This window comes from Eleutherodactylus coqui, chromosome 3 (assembly GCF_035609145.1).
Source record: "Eleutherodactylus coqui strain aEleCoq1 chromosome 3, aEleCoq1.hap1, whole genome shotgun sequence".
NCBI lineage: Eukaryota > Metazoa > Chordata > Amphibia > Anura > Eleutherodactylidae > Eleutherodactylus > Eleutherodactylus coqui.
Genome location: NC_089839.1, coordinates 230,017,899 through 230,044,566, shown reverse-complemented (window position 1 = coordinate 230,044,566; position 26,668 = coordinate 230,017,899). Strand labels below are relative to the sequence as shown.

At 41.4% G+C, this 26,668-nt stretch overlaps 1 protein-coding gene across 2 annotated transcripts in view; it reads right to left on the bottom strand.

The window, feature by feature from the left end:
- Positions 1 to 710: 710 nt before the first annotated feature.
- KIFAP3 (kinesin associated protein 3) overlaps positions 711 to 26,668 on the bottom strand; it is a 101,147-nt gene continuing 75,189 nt past the window's right edge. The window contains exons 16-20 of one of the 2 annotated variants that reach the window (XM_066597058.1): positions 25,072 to 25,170; positions 21,987 to 22,072; positions 20,520 to 20,709; positions 15,499 to 15,598; positions 711 to 1,223 (exon numbers count right to left, since the gene is read on the bottom strand). In XM_066597058.1, coding sequence (XP_066453155.1) covers positions 1,121 to 1,223; positions 15,499 to 15,598; positions 20,520 to 20,709; positions 21,987 to 22,072; positions 25,072 to 25,170 — 578 coding nt within the window. In that variant the 3' untranslated portion in view covers positions 711 to 1,120. The remainder of the gene's footprint in view (positions 1,224 to 15,498; positions 15,599 to 20,519; positions 20,710 to 21,986; positions 22,073 to 25,071; positions 25,171 to 26,668) is intronic. The other variant, XM_066597059.1, reaches the window with a different exon arrangement.

Sequence of the window (26,668 nt, the reverse complement as noted above, 5' to 3'; positions counted from 1 at the left end):
TCTGTACCTTTTACTTTGGTCTAGTAGTAGATCTGTGCGAGTCATTCCCCCCTCCCATCTGCTAGACTTATATGTGTAGCTTGACTAAACACCCCACTTCACTCTCCACTGCCTTCACTTTTGCTACCACTGTTACTAGGAGTGAATTTTTACTTGACAATAGGCAGTGGACAGCAAATTAGGAGGAGGGGAGACCCCTAGTGGCCAGCACTTTAAAGGAATTTTTCAGCACAAAAATGTCATTTTAGGTAAATAAAGCGATTACATTGGCTATCCTATTAACAGAAGTTTTCTGAAAGTGTAATGTCCATTTAAGGCTGAGGACACACAGTCGGACTAGCAGCATTGTGCTCTTTTTATTCTCTCTCAGAATGTCCCCGTAATGTGTCCAATGTATGGCAAGCAGAAGATTACTTAGGAGCTGGCCTATATAACAAGAAATGCTCCACTGCCAGTGTACAAGAGCATCCATGTGGTAGGACTGAACTACTGAGTATGTGTGATCACCAACACTGGACACATTAGTTGGATGTTCTGAAAGGGAGTCAAAAGAACACTAGGGGGCGCCAGAGCAAGCATGTAACAACAATATCTAGACACTGGAGTATTTTTCTAAACTGATTCCAATTGAAAAATCAAGTTTTATGTGATCTAACATTACTATGTAATATGTAAGTCAGTCCCGGAATCAATATAATAGTGGTTGTAAAGAAATAGGACACTTATTCTTTATTTAAAATGTTTTTAATGACATGAGCTAGATGAAGACGGACACAATGGTGGACATGCTGTAGTGGGGTTATTAAATATAAATAAGAAATCAATAACACTTTAGGACATTTAGTTTCACAGTAATAATTTAAACGCTTCCTGGCAAAGATTACTTGTTGCCTGCAGTTCCCCAATCAAACTATTTGTTTCTGTTCTAATTGCTTAAATGTACAAGGCGGTGCAGAGCTATTGGCTATAGGGTATCACTTAAATCCTATACTGAAGTCCCCACAGGAACTGCACATGGAAGTCACAAATCTAATCACACAGACTGGAGACATGCTTTTTTTCCCCATAGCTGATGTGAATTTAGTCTGAATTATTACACAATGTTAGTGGCGATCGGTAATTATCGCGCTCCGTAATAGTAAGAGTCATCTGGACGATAGCCATATGCAGTTGCAGGTCGCCCAGGAATAGTGGCAGATTGCCCAAAATTGTCAACACCAATCCTAAAAGGAGAAGAAAAAGACATTACCATATATCACAATTTGCATACACATACAGAAAATAACACAGCCTCTATGTATAGGCAACATATCACTGCAATGCAGCAGCATGAAAAGGTCACGCTTCATACATAACTGGCATAACATATATATGTTTTGCACACTAGGGACGTCTGCTAGACCCCTCTATAACACTATGTGCTGCGCCCCTTTGCTGACGGACAGTTGCAATGGGAGTGTGCGAAACCTACTCGAATATGGTAGAGACGAGTGCCGTTACATCAAACTTAAAACGGCAGAGCCTATAGCAGAGACAGGACTACTGAATATATCAGAAAAGCAGATCTTGCAGAGGTGGAAGGTCAGGAGGTTCTGTGGGCCGTGTACCAGTCTCGGAAGGGGAGTCTGCTGGCAGTTAGTATGTTTAACCCTATGCAGGCCACAGACTCAGTGAGCGTGTACTAGGAAAAAGCTTCCATTAGTAATTGTAGAACTCTTAATGAGCAGATAGTGCGACGTACCTGCGTGTATGTACAGCACTTAACTATCAGCAGAGAATTACAAATCTATGGCTGAATAAAAGTAAATAACGTGCTTTTAAAGCGTTTTTAACCCTTTCCAATCCACTGTCTGACGTCTGAAGACATTCTGATTGAAGGCTGCACAGCTCCGATGTCGAAAGCCGTCCGGCAGGGTATTCTTACTGTATATTATTGACCGCTCTGTTGTCGGGGGGCCTCTCCAGCTTGTCCCATACCGCAGTACTGGCTCTAGCCAGCAGATGGTGCCATTGTATAATGGCAGAAAAAGAAAACCCCTTGGAAACACCGAATCCAAATTTGGATTGCAAAGGGTTACGGGACTAAATTATTAGGTCATCATTAGCTGATCAGTGTGGGTCTACCACTTGCAAACCCTGCTGATCAGCTGCTTGAAGAGGCCATGGCACTTGCTTGAGCGCTAACAAAAAAATAAATAAATAAAAATCGCACCTCTTGCAATACATGAAAGAAGGGAAACAATAGAATGTGAAAACAGAAAATGTACAATGATGATTTCATGAATTTAGGCCACCTGCAGACGGGCGGGTCGCATCCGGCGGCAAGGATTCTCACTGCGGGACCCGACCCGAGCACCTGCAGGGACCAGCGCGTGCTCACCCACGGCTCCGGCTGTTTGATGTGCCGGCTTGCCAGGCAGCCGGCGCATGCGCAGACCGGAGCCGGCGGCGGGTGAGTGACGTTTCTGTGCGGGGCTCTGCTAGCCCTGCACAGAAATAGAACATGCCGTGGTTTGTTGGCCGCGTGAGATTTCGCGCGGCTGTCTGCATAGGATTGCGTTTGTTAACGCAATCCTATGCAGGCTTGCAGCGGCGGAAATCCCGCTGCGGAATTTCCACTCGTGTGCAGGCGCCCTTAGAATTGTAGATTGCTTAATTAGGTTCTATAATTAAACATATTCTACTAATTTATGCTCAAGGTCTGAGAAATACCCTTATTTGGTGCGTTCACACACTTAGTTTTTGTTCAGGTTTCTTGATGCAGTTTTTAAAGCTAAAAAGGGAAGTGGATCCAAAAAAAGACAAGTTGTATCTGTCATTTATTCTCTCTCTCCTTTTATGATCCTCACCTGATTATAGTTTCAAAAATTGCATTAAAAATCCTTGACAAAATGTGCTTGTGTGAGCGCACCTTAATAGGAAAGGCTAATCTAAGTTCTAAAGCCATCTGTATTCCATGTAGTCTTCACACATGAGAACCTGCATGCTCCCAAACTACTACATAAACTGTTATTGTTATGTTAAAGTGCCAGGGTCGGGCTGAACTAACAAGAACACAGCAGCAAATTAAAACTAACCCCCCTGATGTACTGCAGAGTTTTTAGAACATTTAATATGTGAGCGCAACCTCTGCACTTTTCTAATGATTTTTTTAAGGCTCAAATCACTTCCAGGCCTCAGTAATACCGGCAGGACCTTGCATGCGGAGCTTTAGAAGCACAAATATTTTTTTTTCCCCACTGGCTTGCCAGCCCTGTCAGAGTACATTTCATCTGATATGCTGTGGCACTTAACATTTCTTGGATTACCCCGTGTGACGCAGCGATCTGTGACCTTCCAGGAGTGGCAGCTGAACTTGCTGCATGTTTATATTCCGGGAGACGTTTACAGACGAGTTGTCTAGGGGGAGCATATCTGAGATCGATATCATCGTAGCACCTTTTTACACGGGCCGATAAATCATTCAGATTCCTGTATCGACCGATCAGATGATCGTTCAGTGTAAATGCACAGACTGAATGATGAACGAGAATGTGTTCTCTTCTCGTTCATCGTTAAGCTTCCACATAACTGAACAATGGATCAGCCCGTGTAAACAGGCAGTTGTTCATTCATGAAGAACTGCCTGTTTACTGTGACTGGAGGCAGACTGACCGAAACCATCCCCAGCCTGCTCCACCTCCGTTCAATCAGTGATAACATACCTGTGTAAAAGCACTGGGACGACCTGTCTGATATCTGCGCCTGAGAGGTCATCCCGTGCAAAAAGCTCCTTACTGTTTGAAATACCTCAAACATGGCATTATATGTAACTGTCCAAAAGTCTAAATACAGATTTTCTGCAGAATAATATTTGATGTGGAATCCATGTGATTTTCGGGGGCTGGCTTGAAATATAAGCCCTACCCTGAAAATAAGCCGTAGCTACACTACATAATAGAAAAAAAAAAAAAAAGAATACTCACTTAGCAGGCGCCGAATGCCGTGATTGGTTTATCGAGCACTGGCTCTGATTGGTTCGCAAGCGCTGCCTCAGCCAATCAGAGCAATCTCTTGCTGGATGCGGGGAATTTAAACAAGCCTTGTTACCAGAAAGAGATGTTCTGTTGGTGCTGAGGACTACACGGAAGCCTGCCGGAACACAGGGGACCAACAGGAGTGACCTGGACAGTGCCTGCTCGGTGAGTATAAGACACACCCCGAGAATAAGACCCTGTGCCTCTTTTGGGGCAAAATTTTATATAAGACAGTGTCTTATTTTCAGGGAACACACGGTATGTTCTATGTATATAATACTTAGGTGTGTATAAATGTCATGAAATTAAGGGGTATTTGGATTCAAAAATAAAATTCCAATAAAATCGATCTGATAAAAAAAAGTTTGTTTTTTTAAACACAATTAGTTTTTTTGATGCTATATTCCAAAACCAGTAACATTTTTTTTCTAGTAATAGACCTGTATAAAAACATAAATTAATATTTTTGCCCTACCCGAGTGCCCTTTTTCCGCTAGTCTTTCCTTATATCTGTTCCTTGGCTGTGCTGTATGAGATCTTGTTTTTGTGGGACTAGTTGAAGTTTTAATTGGTACCACCATGAGCTGCATACAACTATTTGTTCGCTTTTTATTTATGATAAATTGCAAAGCTGCAGCTCACAGTTCCTCCACTAGATGGCAGCACACAGTCATGAATTACACTGCCCGCTGAGATGCTATTTACTGATGTTCCTTTTCCCAAATACATCCTTTCACACAATGCAGTGAAGTATTTGGATGCGGCAGGGAAGCGGTACATTCAAATGGAACTCTGTCCTCAGCAATAAGTATAGCAGGAATACGAGCAGGAAAGGGAGATCCCTGCAGCCAAACGCTCTCTCTCTGGACAGAACCAAACGGACCCCACTGACTACCAACGCAGATGTGTAACCAGCCTCAGGGAGAGGGGTTTGTTTTATTTTTTTTATTCTCATAGGTTTTTATTTTACAAAACAATTTTTTTGTAATTTTTTATAGTCCCAGTAGTTTTACACTGCCATGACAGGCAGCCTAATAGGTTCTGCCTTGCAATTGAGGGTGATGGGATGAGAGAGGTAGGCTCCTCCTTCTGAAACCACTTAAGATTGTGGCATCTTAGTGGTTAAACGGCCAAGATCTTCAGCTCTTCCGATCCAATTCATTACAGCTGGGTGTTGGCTGTGATAAGACATCTGAACACCCGCTATACTTGGTTCAGTCATGCAGAGCTTATAAAGGACCCCAATAAAAAACAGCAGTCTGGCATAAAGCCTCTTAGTGCCAAATGTAAAAATACCAATACTTTACACGGGCCGATAATAGCCCTGCGTACTCGCAGATGCCGACAGGGCACTAAGCGAGAAAATTGCTCACTTGTCGAAGTCGCTTGGTTGTAAGGAAAACTAAAAGCCAAGTGACTATCAGCCGGTGTGAACAGGAGCTGCTCAATGTTTGAGTGCCTCCTGTTTACTGTGAATGGAGGTGGGCCAGAACGACCCCAGGGACTGCGCCTCCATTGACTTGACTATCGCTCCAGTGTAAGCACAGCACAGCCGTCCCGTGTGTAGGGACCTTCACTCTGCATCACTAATAACATTTCTACCATACAACACTGTTGGAAACAAGTCATTGGGTCAGAGATTTCTTTCTATTTGCAGTATTGGAGAAGGGAAGGTATTTTTCCTCCTAAATTGAGGCAACTGACTTATTACGGGTAGTTTTGCGTTCTCCTGGATGATACATGAGACTTGTGTTGAACCTGTCTTTGTTCTACCTTATCCACTATGTAGCGTGTTTATAAATCTAGTTCCTGTGACTGGGCTGCTGAGCATGTGTTCAGTAGATACAGTTGTATCAGACACTTTATGGCAAGCTATGTGTGTAAAACGCGATATCGTTTGTGAATCAGTGTTCGGGCTGACGTTAACATTATGGCTTGGCTAGGAAATCATCTGTTTTAATTTAGGAATAGTCTTCCCATGAGAACACAGACTATTATATGATAGAGGAGTGTCTTAAAACGAAGGTCAGCACATGAATTCCCATGTGAGACTCCGAGCGGTATATGGCATTCATTTTACAATTTCAGGTTACCAAATTGGACGGCTTCACTTTCACATTATTGATGCCGTATGTTATTGTTGTTTACTAAAATAGGCGAAGTAGTAATGCGAGTAATCATAACATCTCCTTTAAGGGATCACAAAAAAGCATCAATCTTCTTTAAAGGTTCCAAGGTCTTGTAGAAAGGGTTCAAAGTGACTGTCTACCTTTCACCACTATGTTCTTTGTTTAACACTAATTACCGTAGGTGCAACATTTCAAATCCTTCATTTCCTAATATATCTCTGTAGGACTTGGAGATCCAAATACCTTCATTCGGCCAAATCAGCATTCGTGAGATCAGTTACTGATGTTGGATAAGAAGGTTTGGCTTGCAAATGAGGTTCCAGAATTCATCCCCAAGGTGTTTTATGGGGTTGTGGTCAGGGCTTTTGTGCATGCCACTCAAGTTTCACACACCAAATTCGTCAAACCATGTATTTATGAATCTTGATTTGAGCACAGAGTCACAGCCAGAAACAGTCTGGAACATAAAAGGGCCTTTCCTTAAACTGTTGCCACAAAGTTGGAAGCAGAAGTTTAAAATGTCTTTGTATGTTGTGGAATTAACATTTCTCGTCACTAGAAATAAGTGGCCTAATCAAATCCCTGCAAAGCAGTCCTAAACCGTTATCCCTCCGACACCATATTTTATAATAGGTATTGTGATTTCAGTAGGGTGTGTACTCTGGGCATCTGTCAAACCCTGATTTGCCCATTACACTGCTACTTACAAAAACATGATTTATCATGTCAGAGAACATATTTGCATTGCTTCACACTCCAAGAGCAGGTCTGCTTTACAACAATCCAGCTGACACTTGGCATTGGGCATTCTGACCTTAGGCTTGTGTACAGATCTTTGACAATGATAACCCAATTCATGAAGCAACGGGCACATAGCTCTTTTGCCGGTTTACTTTTAGAGGCAGTTTAGAACTCCGTAGTGAGTGATACAACAGAGAATGGGTCATTTCTACATGGTGTGCGCTTCAGCATTCGGAGACCCCACTTTTTATTTAGTCTACGGCTTTGTGGCTGAGCTGTTCTTACTCCTCAATGCTTCCACTTCACAATAATAGCACTTTTAATTGACCAGGGCAGATCTAATAGATCAGAAATGTAACAAATTAACTTGCGGCAAAGGTGCTGCCATATGTAAAGTGGAGTCGACAAGGCTTATGAAGAGCAGCACACCTCTTTACAATGTAGCATGGATTTTTGATGTTTTAGCGATAAGCAAGCTACAGAGTAACATGGAATTTAGTCAAAACTGATGGCTGGATAAACGCAGCATCTTAACAGAAAACACTGAAGGCATATCTGCATTCAGCCAGTGTAATAAAAGCCCTATGTATTAGAAGGGGAGGTGTGCTGCGCTTCAGATTCTTACCTTGTTCATAAATACAGAAAAAGCCCTCCTACAGCTCAATTACCAGAAATATGTAAAAATCAGGCCATGGCTCACAGCATCCGCTTATACGGTAGACTTCACTGTGGAGTTCTTTGTATGAATTCCACCTCTAAAAACCGTGGAAAAATCCACATTTTTATGCTGCCGTTTTTGCCGCAGATTCTCATGCGGATTTAGCCCTGTCAATGGACAGAATCAGTGTGTGGAATTCTGATGCATGAAATCACACTTCTGCATCAATAAAATGATGGCATTTTTTTTTATGCGAAAATGCGGCGTAATTCACTCGCGGATTTTGCCCATTAACTAGGCTAAGCCTGCGCACAGATCAAAACTATGGTTGAAAGATGTGGATTTTGATGCAATTCCCACCAAAAAATCCACAGTGAATTCGGATGCGTGAACAAAAAGCAGAAACAAGTAAAACTAAAAAATCTACACATATGTATAAATTTGGTATCATTATAATCATACTGACCTGCCTTTAAAACCAAACCCCAAAACATTACTGTTTTTCTTCCATTCTTGACAAAAAAATTTAGAGTACCTAACCTTTTTTTTTTATAAATCAATAGTACATGTAAATACATTAAAACCTTCTCCTTCTCCTGCTAATGCAAGCCACCCTTCATCATCGACGATGGGTGATACACTAGTACAGTACAATACTATTGTACTCCAACGGCACAGAGAACACAGTGATAACGCTGAGGACAGATGATGTACTGTAGCACAGCAGATGTCACCTGCAGTCCTATGTAACAGCACAGAGAACATAATGATAACACTGAGGACAGATGATGTGGTAGATGTGACCTGCAGTCCTATGTAACACCACAGATAACACACAGTAACATGTTCAATAACATGTTAAATGTTCATTTATTCTTTACAGTAGTCTTATATTCATTTATTATTGTTTTTGGTTCTAAAGACCATATTTATTTTCAATTAAATATGGATGGTGTGTTTTTGGAATGTCTAGAACGAATTAATTGGATTTACATTAATTCCTATGGAAATAATTACCTCGAGTAGCAACAGTTTCAGGTAAAGCCGATTGCTTTCAGACGGATTACCAAGGTTAGTAGAGATTTTATTGTACAAGAAACTTTATTAGAGATGAGCGAACGTACTCGGATAAGCACTACTCGTCCGAGTAATGTGCTTTATCCGAGTACCTCCCCGCTCATCCTGAAAGATTCGGGACGCGCTGCGGAGCGGGGAGCTGCAGGGGAGAGCGGGGAGGAACGGAGGGGAGATCTTTCTCTCCTTCTCTCCCGCCCGCTCTGCCCCGCTCCCCGCTGCGACTCACCTGTCAGCAGCGGAGCGCCCCGAATCTTTCAGGACGAGCGGCGAGATACTCGGATAAAGCACATTACTCGGACGAGTAGTGCTTATCCGAGTACGTTCGCTCATCTCTAAACTTTATAAATGTTATTAGAGAAAAATGACTCTTTCTTCACTTCTCCTGCACTAATTACTCACTCAACATGTACGGATAAGATCCATATACAGAAGTCTGTGTGGCTCTCTCTGCCTCTCTCCCTGGCAGCTCTTTCCTCCCCCTTCCCCTCCCATACACCTCGGCAGCTCTTATCTGATCCATCAGTTCACGGACTTCATGAGTACATGCAGAGTAAAGGGCTATTTATGATATGTAATTACTGTCATACAATCGTTCCAACGAACGACAATGCATGATAATCGTTATGTCTAAATGCACAGCCATCATGCAGTATTCGTTTACTTTTCATTTGCCGCTCAGCTTCAGCCAGCATAAAAACCATCGCTGGTTTGCTCACTTCTCACTGCGTCTTAATGCTCCCCGCTCAGCGCTTCACATGCTATGTGAGAAGTGAGCCATACTATAGCGGTGATCTGCCTGTCCAAATATTCTGCATAAGCGCGAACAACTAGCGGGGACGTTACCTGCCCGTGCATTTGTTTAGATGACGATCGTCCCGTGTAAATGAAGCATAAGTGCATGCAGAAGCAGGGGATGAAAATACCTGAGAAGTGAAGAAAGAAGCATTTTTCTCTAACAAGATATATTATAACTTCCCCTATATTCGCTTGTACTGTCAGAGCTGATACTGGCATGGATAGCACACAACTGAAAGACGCAGTGCAAAACCGAAAAACATGGAGAGAGCTCACCTGTAGGGTCGCTAAGGGTCGTGAATGACTAAACGGCTAACAACAACAACAACAAATTTATTTGTACTTTAGTTACTATATAAAATACTAGTCATCCCGCTAAAGGCATGCGTTCCTACGGCTAAGTCAAGAACAATGACACAAAAACATTATGTCTCTCAGAACACACGACGAAACTGGAAAAAAAAGAAAAAAATGCTACATCCCCAAGGCCCATTATAGGAATGTCCTTAAGGGGTTGTACCAGAATATGAAGGATGTGGAATAACTTGCAGATTGGTAGGGGTCTCACCACTGAGATCCCCGCTGATTTCCTCGTCCTCCTCACTACAGTGTTACCACACACCCCACAGTGAGACTAAATGGAGTGCTGGTGGTGCAAGCGGCAGATTGCAAAAATTTTGAAAAATACAAGATACGTAATATGACGACTAGAAATAGTGTTATACCTCATGCTCACACATGGCGGCTTCTTCTAAAAAGTCATGCTTTTTCACAGTAAGAATGAGATGCGATTAGCATCTCTATGGTTAATTGTTCCTCTCAGCAACCCAAAGTATGAGCAGTTAATAGGACTGCCAGAGAGATTTATGATACATCTACCGTACCCCCATATTTCTCCAATTTCATAATTTTTCCGTAATCCATGTCATGATTAAGACCTTTTGCTCAAAACATGTAGGAGATCAGTAATCTCGTGTTTGACTTTTAACCCCTTTCAATCCAATTTGTATCCTGGTTTTCCTAGGGGGGGGTTATTTTTTTTCTGCCTTTATACAACGGCGCTATATGTTGACTAAAGCCAGTACTGCATGAGGTGACACGTTGGATAGGCTCAGACATCAGAGAGGCTGGCAATATACAGTAAGAGAACCCCGACGGACGTCTTCCAACATCGGAGCTGTACAGCCTTAAATCATAATGTCTTTAGACGTCAGACAGTGGATTAGAAAGGGTTAAACGCCTACGATAAATTAAAAGTACTATTAATCCACAGAATATCTGCAGTGCTAGAATACCTTTTTTCTTATAAGTGTTTTTTTCTGTTGGATTCCATAGAAATGATGACACGCTCCATCGGATATAGTAAGTACATTACAGTGAGAGGAGAGCATCACCATACATACGGCACCCAACAGAGCCTGAACGTGCGCATGAGCCCTCAACCACATATGCCTCGGCCAACAGTCACTAATGATAAATCTCCTTTTTTATTGGCCTCAGTTATTAAACTATTTTATTTCTTCTAAACCTCTACATGAGATGACTGTTAGAGTCTACATAAGTGCTGGTGAGACCGGGAACTGTGTACGGTCTGCATTTGGTAAAATTTCATTGCGTTGCGTGAATCGCTTCGACACAAATCTTTCCATCTATATTTTTTCTCTTCGGTAACCGTATCTGTTGATCCAATTACAAGTACACATAAATATATTAGGCTTAACGTTAAAGTAATCCCTTAATGCATTGTACAGGAAAGGCTGAATATTTAAAAAACACAAGGCAAAAAAACACACATGAATTAGCTTTCATTTCAGAACTCCCAGTTTTGGCATTAAACAAAAGTTATGGGCCCCTGATTTTGTGAGGGTCTTAAATCTTTCCCCAAATGCTGGCCTTTAACCACTTATCTTTAATAAAGTCGGTCCCGTAAAAGTTGGAGGGGAGGTGGTGGAGGAAGAAAATAAATTACAAAGACAACATCATCAAAACTGGACACTGTGCTATGGAGCTTTCGAGTTTTAGCCTTTAAGGACTTGACTGGCTTAACGTTTCACAGCATGCGAGTGGTGAAGAAGAAGGAAATTTTGTTCTCATTAAGTGAAATGAAAAAGAGCTATGTAATTCAAGAAGTGACAGAACCCGGAGATCAAAGCCGTGCTATATGGAAAGCCAAATAAACCCCTCCGGCTACTTCCTGGAAGGAAAATTCACTCCAACCAAATAAAACAGAAAGGGAAAGAAAAAATATCCAGCCTGTTTCAAGGTCAGTCGTAGGAACTCGGATAGTTACAGCCGCTGGATTCGGATTCTGCACTTTTTTTTAGTTTTTATCAACTTTTCAGTCATTTCAAATTTAATTTATAAATAATCAACACAAAGGCATATAAAATATGTAGCAGAAATCATTTGATAAACAGTGAAGGTGGCCATACTCTTAAAGGGGCTTTCCAGGGAAAACCTTAAACTGAAATCCACTTAGTATGGTGAATAAAAACATAAAAGAAGGCAAACTCACCTCACCCGATCCCCCGGCACTCCATTTCTGAAAGTGCCCATTCCTGCAGTGTCATCTACTATCTGCTGCAGTGATGACATCCCAACAGAGGGACATGTGACCACTGCAGCCAGCTGTAGGGGGGGGCACTATTGACTGAGTAACCATTGGACCAATAGCTATTCCTCCTTACTGGGCCAAGCAGGCAATCTTTTCCAATGTGGGAAGAAAAAGGTTTAGGCTAATGGCCATGAATTTTAGATAGTCAGCCAATTGTGATAAATAGACAAATTTGGCTGACATTTATCTAATCGGTATGACCACTTATAATGTCTATAAGCAGCGTAAAATTATAATTAGCTTGGTTTACAAATTGCGGGCTAACTTGTCTCTTGATTATTCGCTTAGAGTTAGTGAGTAAGTAATTGCCTTAATGATAGAATGCAGAGGGTGGTTATTAATGGCACATACTCTGATTGGCCCACCAGTACTAGTAGGGTACCACAGGGGGCAGTACTGGGCCCCATTTGTTTTAATATATTTATTAATGACCTTGTAGAAGGATTACACAGTAAAAATGTCAACATTTGTAGAGGATACAAAATTATGTCAAGTGATTAACCCAAGAGAGGACACAATGCGGTTGCAAATATCTGGGAAAGTTGGGGGCTTGGGAAGAAAAGTGACAAATGAGGTGTAACAATGATAATGTAAGGTTCTGCACAAGAGCAGGGAAAATACAGGTCACCATTACACACTAAATGGGGAACCAGTGGGGAACTCTGACATGGAAAAGGACTTGGAGATTTCAGTTAACTGTAAACTTATTTTAAGCAACTAGTGTCAGGCAGCTGCTGCCAAGGCAAATAGGAACATGGAGTGCATCAAAAGAGGTCTAGGGGCACATGACAAGAACATTGTGTACAGTTTTGGGCACTGGTACTCAAGGAGGACATATCAGAGCTTGAGCGGGTACAAAGACAAGCAACTATAGTAATAAATGGAATGAGAGGACTACAATACCCAGAGAGGTTGTCAAAATTGGGGTTATTTAGTTTACAAAAAAGATGGCTCAAGGGTGACCTGATAACTATGTATAAATATATCAAGGAACAATACACAGATCTCTCACATCCTATATTTATACCCTGGACTGCGACTACAATAAGGGGGCATCCGCTAGGTCTAGGGGAAAGAAGGTTTCTACACCGACATGGAAGGGGGTTCTTTACTGTAAGAGCAGTGAGACTGTGGAACTCTCTGAGGACGTGGTGATGGCAAATTTGATAAAAGAGTTTAGGAGGGGCCTGGACGTCTTTCTTGAGCGTTACAATATTACATGTTCTAGTCAATAATTACTTCAGAAGAGTTGTTATTCCAGGGATTTATTTTGACTGCTAGATTTGGATTCGAAAAGGAATTTTTTTGCTTTAAATGAGGAAAATTGGCTTCTACCTCATTGGTTTTTTTTATTGCCTTTCTCTGGATCAACATTGGGGGTTGGGGGTAATAGGCTGAACTGGTTGGACATATGTCTCTTTTCCGCCTGACATACTATGCTACTATGCTAGTGATAAGCCTATTGTGTGTTTTCAGGACCAAGCAATTTTCATCATTGCATTGCGAGAGAACTCACTGACATAGTAATACGAGGGCTTATTCATTTTAGAGGAGTTGTATTTTTAATGGCACCACTCTGGGGTACATATAATGTATACCAAACAGAAGAAAACCAAACTAGAGTACAGGACTTGTAAAAATACATAGATTTATTAAACACGGGGAAGTCTTATATCGAGAAAAAAGGAGACAGAAATACACACAAATATAAAAAACATTACATAAAAAAGACGGCTGGTCTGAAACGCGCGTTAGGGGTCTATTTCCCACACTATGATGGGACTATGAGGAGCTTTATACTCTTCACAGGTACTTAAACCTCTTGCACGATTTATGATCTGCACTGTGTCTTTCCCTCTTAGATAGGGTTTATCCAAGAAATGCATGGATGGCTATTACCTCAGACACATCTAATGAAATACATTTACATTTGTGGGGATTTTTTTGATTTAATATTTTTTATATTTGTTTGTGTCCTTTTTTTCTGGATATATGACTTTCCCATATTTAATAAATATATGAATTTTTACAAGTCCTGCACTCCAGTTTGGTTTTTTACTGTCCGATATATAATACAGGAGGGACTTTTCGTTATATATATATGGGTTATATGAGAGAGATATTATCTACCCCCGATATATGATTTATGATGCCCTGCGGCTTTGTTAAACTAGTTACATATAATGTCTTGTATAACTTTTATTACATTGTTTGGTGGAAGGAGATGGGAAAAATGACCCGAAATTGCCACTGTTTTTACAGCGGTCACCATTAAGCAAAGATAACATGATAACTTTCTTATCTGGATCAGCACAATTACTGTAATACCAAGTTTATAGAGATTTTTTTTACTTCTTTTGCACAATTAAAAACACATTTTTTCAACAAAAACAATTGAATCTCCGTCGTCCCAATCTAAGACCCAGAACATTTAGGTTTCCAGAAATGGAGATATGTGAGTTCTTGTTTTTAGCAGGAAGAATTCTAGTTGTTATTGGTACCATGTTGAGGTACATATGAGCTTTGGATTGCTTTTTATTACATCTATTACAGCATTCACTGCCATGCGCAATAAGCAACAAAATATTTTCACCATCTGGGTTGTTATGAACACGGTTATACCCACAACATGTTGCTTTTGAAAAATTTTTTTGTCAATTTGTCTATTTTAAAATAGGTTTTTGTGGGGAAAAATACATAGATTATTAAACTGGATGCTGCAGTTGCTATTGACTGCGACAAAACATGTATGTGCATATTCAAAGCCCATTAATGAGGTCAATAAAAAGGCGTATTGGCCGTCACTAATAGGTCTCTCTCTCTCTTCCCCCCGCTAACCCGGCCGCCCCCGTTCCCCCGAGCGTGCTTGCTTATCTCTACTCTTTACTTCTCTCTCAATCAGTACCTCCTCTATTGTGGACCCACCCTCACTCATGTCTCATTTTAGCAGTGCTAATGAGGAATCTTTTTTTTTTATTATACACTTTGAATAAAGGTTCTCAGCAGTCTACAACACTTTTCATGGAGTGAAAAACCATCCTGTGAATTTCATCACTGAATGCAGAACCCACTAAAGTGTCATATATGTCGTGTCTTAATCCTTTCCAATCCAATTTGTATCCTGGTTTTCCTAGGGGGCTTACTCTTTTTCTGCCATTATACAATGGCGCTATCTGCTGGCTAAAGTCAGTACTGCATGAGGTGACACGTTGGATAGGCTCCGACAGCAGAGAGGCTGGCAATATACAGTAAGAGAACCCCGACGGATGTTTTTCAACAACGCACCTGTATAGCCTTAAATTATAATGTCTTCAGAGGTCAGGCAGTGGATTGGAAAGGGTTAGGATTGCATAGCAGGGCTACATGTTTAACCTGGAGCATTCAGTAATGTATTAGTACTATGAAAAAAATTTTTTATTCCAAGTGATAGAATTTTTCAAAAGAAGAAAAAGATATAAAGCTGATTACCCTGTGCCGAATGAATGTTGTCCAATAAGATCTCCATTCTGAAGCTGATAGTCATTGAAGAAGTCTGGACTCACGGTACCTTCAGATGAGATGAGTCCTTCTAGGTGGGATGAAACGATTGAAATTAAAGGGCCACTCAGGTGAAAACACATTTTTGCATCTCTGCCCCCTTCACCCAATTTCTTGTCAAAACTCTGGAGTTCTCCTCTGTATATTGCATTCAATTCCATGCAGTTCAGCCTCCTTTCTGATGCTTATTAGGTACAATATTCATGGTGTATGTATCAGCACAACATCATATGAGCAGTTACAGCCTGTACCATCACTGCAATACTGCCATTGTCTTCTGTATTCACAATATACAGTCAGGAGGATGAGCTGTGATCTCCTCTGTTATAACTGTGTGACAGGAGCTGTGTGATTATCATTAGTAACTCTGACAGGAGTGTCTGTGTCCTTCTCCAAAGAGCATGTATGCATGTTGTAGTAGATATGATGATTAGTTAGCGTACAATGTCTATTGATTTGTATAAACTAGATGTATTACGCAGCTGTAGTAATTTAACTCTGTAGAGGCTAATGGCCACACAATCTCATTATGGTAATTGCTGGACAATGGCATGGTGAAAGATGTGTTCTATAACATTAGCCTAATATAAAGCTCCTCTGCAGCCCCTGAGTTAAATTACATTGGTATGTAGTAAGACTAAAGGTATATTTATCTTGGGTGTTTCCCCAGCCCTCCTCCACCCTCAACTTCGGAGATAAAGAAGCCACTTTTGCCTGACCACTTGTTGAGGAGACAAAGACTGGCTCATACACTGGACTTGAGAGGGGTGTGGGGAGGGGGCAGGGGATTTTATATGGCCCAACAAATGAAAACTATATATGTTACTGATGTAATGCGTTATACGCCCATAAAGGGCAAGTGTTATGTGTTTCAATTAAATGAGGGTCTGAGCAATGTACCGCCCAGATCCAGTTTAGACTTGAGACTAATAGCTTGTGTCTGACTGGTTGTTATAAGGCGTGCACATGCCATACTACACAATTAGGAAGCTACAGAATACCCCGAAACCTGCTGGAGAAAGCAGCATCCAAACAATGTATGTTAGGATCCATCACAGGAATTATGCTGACTTGAAAACTGACTAATTAGAGAGAACATAGACCCAATAAAATCACAGGTGGTCAGAGCTGAGATCACATGACTTCAGGAGGAGGAGGCAAGGAGATTGAGATAGAAATGAATAACTAACCAAAGTAATACTAACCGATTTGTTTATTCTGGGGGGCTAGTTATGTAATAAATTTTAAAAAAACCTTGCCGGAGTGGCTTTTTAAAGTTTAATGTAAAATATTTACACATTATATAGTTCATTATTGCATACTGTACTGCATGCAGGAAAACCACATATTAAAATGTAATCTTTAAAACTACAATATATCACTGAGTCAGCAAAGACTTTACTTATATTAAAAGTATTTACTAATCGTATGTTTTATTATGCAATAATAAATCATAGTAGATTTATTTGAATGGGGTTTATTTTAAAGAAGATTTAAATGGGTTTCCTGGGACTTTTACTATTAATGACCTTTCCTCAGGATAGGTCAACAATAGTTGATCCGTGGGGGTCCACTGCTTGGGATCCCTGCTGATCAGCTGTTTGCCGGGTTGCTGTCAGTGTGAAAAGTGCTGGAAGCAGATAGTGTTGTTAATAATGCAGTGACCTAGGTTGGTGCTGCAGGCACAGTTCCCACTGAATTCAGTGGGAGCTGTGCCTGCAGTGCCAAACTGGGCCACTGCAATATGGACAGCGCTATCTGCTTCGATCGATGTGCACACTGACAGCTGGGCCTGGTGAACAGCGGATCGATGGGGATGCCAAGTGGTGACCCCCCGCCAATCAACTATTAATGACCAATGCTGAGGAAAGGTCATCAACAGTAATGGTCCTTTTACACAAGACAAGCTGTCAGGAAAACGATGCCCGACAGCTCGTCCCAGTAATGCTCGCTCCTGTGCTATTACACAGGAGCAAGTATCGTTGGCATTGCTAACAGCAATGCTGGGTTGGAGGCATTGTGGGCCGGGGAGCATTCTCCTACCACCGGCCACCGTTCACAGTAAGCAGACAGTCGTTCAAAAGTGAGCTACTGCTGTTTATACTGAACGATTCTTAATCAGTTGTTCAATCACTGCATTCGTTTACGCGGGACGATTCCCACGGGAATCTAAACGATAATCGGCCTGTCTAAAATGTCATAAAAGTCCCAGACAACCCATTGAATATATTCAACATAAATTGGAAAACAAATGACTTATCTTACCGATTCTGTGCCATTCTTGCACTGCCAGGTGCCAATTCTTGTTTACCAGTTAGACACAATGGCAAAATGCCCAAGTCACATTATTTCACCTGACAGCAATGCCCAACTGAAACGCGATGCTGAGATGTTTTGCCCACGCTCATGTCATATCATACAGTGATAACAGATTGCCCTCATCAGGTGGAAGGGGGAGAGCTAGAGTACGGTACATAATGTGTGTGTGTGGGGGATATATACATACTATAGAGAAAATATACTGTGGAGGGAGAAATATACCGTGGGAGAGATTATATATGGGGGGAATATATACCGTGAGTAACGGAGATAATACATAGAATCAGAGTAGAAAAGGACCTCCAGGGTCATCGGGTCCAACCCCCTGATCAATGCAGGATACACTAAATCATCCCAGGCAGATGTCTGTCCAACACTTCCATTGAAGGAGAATTCACCACCTCCCGTGGTAACTTGTTCCACTCATTGATCACCCTTACTGTCTAATATCTAATCTGTGTCTCCTCCCTTTCAGTTTCATCCCTTTCCTTGTACAAATGAGAATAGGGCTGATCCCTCTGCACAGTGACAGCCCTTCAGATATTTGTAGACCGCTATTAAGTCTCCTCTCAGCCTTCTTTTTTGCAAGCTAAACATTCCCAGATCCTTTAATCGTTCCTCATAGGACATGATTTACAGACCGCTCACCATCTTGGTAACTCTTCTCTGAACTTGCTCCAGTTTGTTGAAGTGTTTTTTAAATCGAGGTACCCGTACTGAAACCTACACCAGCTACAAGCTAAAGTAGATTACAAGTATAATTTATGAAAGTTTCTGGTGTAGATCAAATGGGCACGGGTGGCCACACACCCTTTTTGACTGGACCCACACCCATAAAAAGGTGTCAGGGACTAACGGAAAAAAAGGCCAAAAAACAAAATCACAAATTATGGAGTGCATCATAATTTGCAACTTTTGTACACTGGAAATATGAATCTAGCGTACAAGTAATAAGACATATACCCCATAGTTTGCAACTGTGACATAGACATTCATTTTTTTCCTTTTATAATAGTTGGGGAGTGGAGCACCAAAATAATTTCTGTACAGAGAGCCATCTAACCAAAGGTAGGCCCTGGTTATGTCATTGTATACAACTGGTTAACAAGAAGGTCCTGGGTTCATTGGCACAAGAATGGCATAGAATATAGTACACCATGCAATAAAGGAGTATCCCATCAAATGATGATTAAAGTGAAACTCTCCGAGACGATCACACAAAATGTTATTGAAAGCCGTGCAGCGAGACTGCTGATTAAAGCAAAGCTGTACCTTTTGTATAATATAGGTGACTGCACTCCCTAGGAGCTGCACTACTGTAAGAAGAATCAGTACCTTCCCAAGTGCCAGTGCATGTCAGGATCAACAGAAGAATGGTTTAAATATCACCTGATCACTCCTAAGGGTATCATCCTCTGCCCCCGCTATTTAATGGTTAGACCTAGTATCATTCATATGTCACTAAGGGAGATGGAACAATACCTCCACAGTACCACCTATTGGAAGACAGCCTTCCAATAGGTGGCACTGTGGAGGAATTGCTCCATCTCCTTTATTTGCATATTACCCAGAGGAGTATGAATGGCCTTTTAAGTCTCCTCACTCACTGTCTAGGTGCTCTCCCTAAGGAGAAAATATAGCGTTTCTGACTCATATGTCACTGTAATGATGTGTGTTTCCTATATTTTCTTTTGACGTCCAGTTGTACGCTACACAGCACTTTTGCAGTCCTGGGACATCTGAGCCAACTATGCCATTTAGGACTCAGTCCCAAGGGCGTATGGGGGCTGCGTACTACGTGCATATTTTTACACACAAATAAATATGCATGTAACGCGCGTATTTACTGCATATTTTTAACCTGCTTTCCGCACTCCCATCAGTGGAATGACGGGGGAGGTGAGTATAACTACTTACACACCCGGACTCAGCAATTCACCAACTTTCAGCCTATAAGATTAGCCTATAGGGCTAAAAGTAGGCGATAAGGTCTCTTTAAGCATGTGCCGCTATTGATAAAATGCAAGTTTCTCCAATACTACTGCACAGATACACACAGCAGACATATCACTGTAATCAGTGTGACTGCCAGTATGTTATGCTGCCCTCGGAGAGGGGTGCACTAATATGGTGACAGTCTCTCTTTAAAGTTGACCATTGACATGGCAGCAAGCTATAGCTGGCATTAATGTTTTATTCCTGCTAGAGCATGCAGTGTTTTTCCTTCCGTCCAAAAGCTGGCCAGCTGAGCGGACCCCATTATTGTCAATGGGGTCCGCCCAGCAGTGTTCGGTTCCATCCAGAGACGGAACTGTTCAGCTGTCGGGATTCTGAACGGAGCAGGAAAGCAGAATCCCTTAGTGCAGGTGTGAAAGGACCCTTATATTTAGTTCTAAGCTACATTACAGAAGCTAAATTCAGAATTCTGCTGCTAGATTCATGTGAACATTGCTGCTAACCGTCACGTACTGTAGGCCAGGGAGCGGCTGCAGCGACCATGTGCAGGAGCGCTGGCAGATTTATCAGGTTGGTGCTTTTTATTGACTTCAGAACAATTCCTGTAGTTTAATTTCTTTAAACTCCCAAACAATTATTTTCAATGTATACTATATTATATTAGGACGGAATATCACCTGCACTATAGTACAAGTCCGGTCTTTCCAGTATATCTCCTTCATGGATAAATGGTTCAATGGGTTCATCTCCATACAGATATTGCTCATTTTCATCCATCTGACGGCTTTCCACCATCTCAAGCCACTGAGAGTTATGCCAGCGGAATTTCTCACTCTGGATCTTCTTGGCCCATTCTTCGTCATATTCCTATATAGAAAATGATAACTCTTGATGTTTAAATCCATGAATCGCCAAGAACATCTGTACAAAGAACAACTATGCCTTACTGGTTCACATATATTTAGCAACTTTTATTAGGAAGACCAACACTTAATGTGACACGGCCTCTTTTGGATCCAAGAACACAACGCTTTTTTGGGGACTTTTATCTGTACTTTCCAAAAACCATATATTTTTTATTTTTCTATTGACATAGATGTGTGAGGGCTTGTTTTATGAGCGGTGTGTCGTATAATTTTTATTAGTTTTTTTTTTGGAGGGCAGGGTAAAAAAAACATCAATTTTGCCATTTTTTTACGGAGTTTATCATGCAGTACAAATGACAAGATAACTTTTTTTTTCTGAGGGTCCATACGATTATGACGACCCAATAATTAGATTTTTTTTTTAGGTTTTTCCACTCTTGCGCAACAAAATCCCTTTTAGAATTTTTTTGCACCGTTGCATTCAAAGACCCATGACTTTATTTTTCTATGGAAATAGCTGTTTGGTGACGTATTTATTGCGTGATGGGCTGAACTTTTATTCATATCATTCTGGGGCACATCTGGCTGTTTTAAGAAAAAAAACAACAACAAAAAAAACGCTTTTATTGTGTCTTTCTGGGAGGCAAAATTAACCAAAAAGCATTTTGTCTCCACTTTTTTGCTTCTTTTTTTCTGTAGCGTTTGCTGTGTGGGATAAAAAGTTTGTGCAATTTATTGCAGGGTCATTACAGATGCGACAATAGAAATATGTAGCTTTAAAAAAAAAATAAAAATTTTTTAATAACATAATTGTGTAAACTGCACAAAAAGAGTTTTTTCTTACTATTTTTTATGGTTTTTTTTTTCAATTCTTTTCTTTATGTCCCTGTGACCTCAACATCCCTCAGATAATACACCAAATTACTGCAGTGTATTATCATTATTTGTGCCTATAACAGGCCAGTCCGCAACCTCATGGTGAAGGGCCAATGATGTAACAGAGAGGGTACTCTCCCTCTGTTAACCACCCACATCCCGCGATCAACATTGACTACGGCATGTAAGGGGTTAACATTGGGGATGGCGTTTTCAACAATCCCGCTGTTGCAACAAGAGGCTGGCTGTCAAACTCAACCAGCTTCCGCTGCAGATGGTGTGGGTCGGCTCCTGAGCCCGAGCCATCCACAGGATGTAGCTATATATACTTTTGCGGCAATTCAGGAAAAACATAAGATGGGAAGAGGTTAAGATATACTAGTATATATGGTGCTAACTTACCGCTATGATATCGAGAGTGTTATCACATACTTTTCGGATCTCTGCATTTTTATCATGCATTAAGTCTATAAGATAAGCAGGAGCCTCTGAGACGTGTGCATTAAGGAAGCTAAAAACATAAGCAAATTAGTTACCTTTCTTATTTAAAAACGCAATACATAAAAATCTGCCCTGGGTTGTAATAAAAGGCCAATCACGTCTCCTGACAAGTGTCTTTCAACAATTCTGTAACACCTTTTTTAGAGCTCTATACTGTGCTGTTCCTCTGTTATTCCTCCTGAAAATGTCAAAGTCATGTGTCCCTACACACACACACTATACCAGAAGTGCCCAACTTTTTGTATCTTGTCAGCCACATTCAACTTTAAAAAATGGCCAGGAGCCATAGTGTACTCAAAAATGAAGGAGGGAAATATTAAAGGGTTTTTCAAGGCACAAATACTATTGATGACCTATCCTCATTGATTTCAATGGAAGCTGCACCTGCAATAACAAGCGCCGGCCACGACAGCACTGGTTTCCAATCTGACCCCTGTGTATAACAGCACTGACAGCATGAGCCCGCTCAGCTCATAGGCCAAGTTTCCAAGTTGCGAACCCCGGCCAATCAACTATTGATGACCAATCCTGAGGTCATCAATAATATTTGTGACTGGAAAACCCCTTTAAAGGCCTTAGTCACACGGGCCTTTTTTCCAGCGATTTGTGGATCGCATGACGGATGCGCATCCGCAAATCGCGTGACCGGGGCCGAAAAATTGCCCGAAAATACTGCTCCTAGCCGCGTTTCAATAGAAGCGGTCCGGAGCTGTCCAACGCATTGAATTCAATGGAGCCGGCAATACAGCCGGCTCCATTGAAAGCAATGTGCTGCGGGCGATCCCGGGATGAATTTTCGGGAAGGGCTTAAATATATAAGCCCTTCCCTGAAATTCATCCAGAAATGTGTAAAAACAAAAAAATATATATACTCACCTTGTCCCGGCAGACGGAGTTCAGCCGCGGCCGGCGGCAGTCCTCCTGAACTGCTCACCGTAGTATTCAGCAGCCGGGGATTTAAAATCCCCGCCTGCTGAATGAGCTGCCTCTGATTGGTCACAGCCTGACCAATCAGAGGCAGCTCTCACTCACACCCATTCATGAATCGGTGTGAGTGAGAGCTGCCCCTGATTGGTCCCTGCGCTGAGCCAATCAGAGGCAGCTCTCACTCACACTCATTCATGAATGGGCGTGAGTGAGAGCTGCCTCTGATTGGTCACAGCCTGACCAATCAGAGGCAGCTCATTCAGCAGGCGGGGATTTTAAATCCCCGGCTGCTGAATACTACAGAGAGCAGTTCAGGAGGACTGCCGCCGGCCGCGGCTGAACTCCGTCTGCTAGGTGAGTATATATATTTTTTTTGTTTTTACACATTTCTGGATGAATTGCAGGGAAGGGCTTATATATTTAAGCCCTTCCCGAAAATTCATCCCGCGCTCGTCGACAGCCCATTGCTTTCAATGGGCAAACATCGTTCTTCTCTGTCACAGCTGTTACAGCTGTGGCAGAGAAGAATGATTTGTCTACTATATGTTGTCAATGGGGTCGGTGCTGCTGCCGTCGGCCCCATTGAGCGCATATAGAGAAGAGAACAGGAATCGCAGATAGGTGCGATCTGTGATTTCTGTTCTATAATTTATCGGAAGAGCGCATAAAAAGCGCTCATGTGTCCGATACCATTGCAAAGCAATGGTTTTATAAAATCGCCGGACGCATGCGCATGCGCAAATTGCGCGAAAAAACGCCCGTCTGACTGAGCCCTAAATATGCACAAATAAGAAATCACAATTTTGCAAACGTTTGCGAATACATATATCAGTGTATATTAGAGGCTGGTAATATACCATCCAAATTGGCACTATTCAGTGGTTAATAGATGACTGCAATAATGTAATTTCCCAGTGCATAATTCAGAAATCCTATGGCAAGTTACACATCAAGGAGTCACGAGTCACATGTGGCTTGCAAGCCACTGACTGGGAAATACCACTCTATACTGTCATAATCAACACATGCTATTATGCCACCAATATCTGTGACGGATACAGGGAAGGAATTAGCTTTTATAGGTATATGATTACTATCCGCCAGGAAGAATTAGAAAAACAAACATATGTTTGTAAGGAAATGTACTGTGCAAATTCGAAAATTGTTAGCCAATTTTTGCTTTGGACCATTCTAATCGTAATCTCAAAGTAAATTTCACAGTGAAACAAAAATGGACCAAAACCTCATTCCTGTAACAGGAACTAATGTTTTATAAATCAGATTAGCAGTGGCGAGGGCCCAGCAGCCACGGGGCACATTGGCACCAATGACAAAGTTAGAGGTAGATAGAAGGCCCTTAAAAATCATTTCAGGCATCTACAACGTAAACTTAGGGCAAGGACATCCAAAGAAGTATTTTCTGAACTACTACTTCTACCACGTGCCACACCGGACCGGCAGCTGGGGTTTAGGGGGGTGAACAAGTGGCTAAGCTGACTTTGCTGTTGGCTACAGGTTCTATTGTGGGAATGGGCCACATCTTAATGGGGAGGAGATGGCTAGTGGTCTGGAGGAGTGTTTAAACTAGGGACTGGGGGGCGCACCAGATAGGGAGGAAAGCAGAGTAGATGCGATTTTAAAATTCGAAAGTCCTATTAAAATTTCTCAGAATAAAATAGTGTAAAAAAATCAGGGATAACAGCGATACGATGCTACAATTTCCCAAGAAGAAAGCATCACTAACGCTACAAAATCGTGTGTACATAGCTGCGATATTGCTGTCACCCGTGTGAAACAGGCCTAATTCCTCCCTGACTCTAATCTGGTGATTGTAATAATCCATGAATCACCAACCCCTCTGAAGTTACTAATGATTATAACATAGTAGTGTCATGTGAAGCAGCAGACAGCCAAGACACCCAAGTAGTAGAGATAAACCTCTGGCTTTATTTATGCTTTAGAGCGAGTCTATTGCTCTGCTATTATTAAAGTTCTACCTTTCAGCAGTAACCCTTTAGCAAACAGCTTGCCTTTTGTGAGCATTTGAACAAAAGGATACGTGTCTCTTTTATGATGACGTCCCTTGTTGCTTGATGGAAAACCATTTGGTAAAAGACATATACAATTTGGCATACAAACTCATCATCTTCTTGCTGAGCTACAAATAAATAAATAACAGTGGTTATCATCCAGAATGAGAGTAGACCATCTCTATAGGCCGTTTATAGTATGTGATAGCTCACTTTCGCATATACAAGTATCAAAGCCACGCCTATAAGGGTTATATTCACATGAAGCAGATTTGTTGCAGAAATTTCAGTGGCTGAAAATTTAGATAGAAATTTGGACCAAATGTATTTAGACTGAACACATGCAATTTTTGGTGTGACTTATTAGGCAACACTCAAAGGCCGCTTTTACACGGCCAAGAAAAAAAATTGTGCAAGATTTGTGCATCCTGAGAATATAAACCCCATTCTTTTGAATGGCGTCCTATACATAAACCACATGTGGCATCTTCAAACTTTTTGCATTCCTCGGAAAGCATCGCCTATTCATTTCCATGGGAGCTTCAATGCCTCGCATGCCATGAGATGCGTATGTAAGGTTTCCCATTGAAATCAATGATAAACACTTTTGATCCTTTATCGTGGGTGAAACTCGCAAGAGAGGGTCGGAACTTCACCGATGTGATGTGAAAAATGTCTCATATACGTGGGTACATCCCATGGTCACGAGCGTGGTATTGGGCCGAGTTTCACGGCCTTAAATCATGCTCGCCCGTGTGTAGGTAAGCCAAAGAAATACATTTCTTTTTTGCATGTAACCTCAAGACTGGCATTCATGTGGCAACAATAATCTGTAGTAAAAGATGGTGCACTATAAAAAAAAGATCATGCCCCTTCTGTCTTGATACTGAATAAAATGACCAATGTTTAAATTTGGTAGCACCATAATCACACTGACTCGCAAAATAAAATTAACAAGTAATTTATACCGTGCGGTGAATGCTATAAACTGAAACCCCTATGATGACGGAATTATTATTTTTTCCATCCATCCCACTCCCCCCCCCCCCATTTTTTTTTACTGTGTTGTACTCCGCACAGCTTACATATGTACACATTCTAAACTGATATACCAGTAAAACCTCAACACAAAACTGCTACTTCTTATACACCTAGCTGAATACCCTGCGGGGTGTAGTGGCCGACTTTTTTTCATCAATTTGTCAATGCTTCTACTATAAACCTGGATAAGGGTTTTTAAATATATGTATTTTATAGAAAATAAACTTAATCTTTTGATGTCAAATCATAACCTTTTTCCGATTACTTTAAGTTGTTTTAGGTTAAATTACAAAATTCCAATATTTTTTGAAGGGGTTTTATCAGAAGTATAAACATTTTCCCCGCAGCTAGGCCTGTTATAAAATATAAAAATAGATAATATTCCCGTCTCCTCGGACCCCCGAAGTGGAATTGAGCAGCTCACACTGCTCTGGCTTTCTTAGTAGAAAGCCGGGAAGAAGCACATGACTGTTGCCACCAATCAGAGGCCACAGAATCACATCCTCAAAATCCTGACATTATGGCACCCAGGATATGAGCACTATTGCCAGGAGCGCCGACAGTGATGCTGCAGCCTTTGAATGG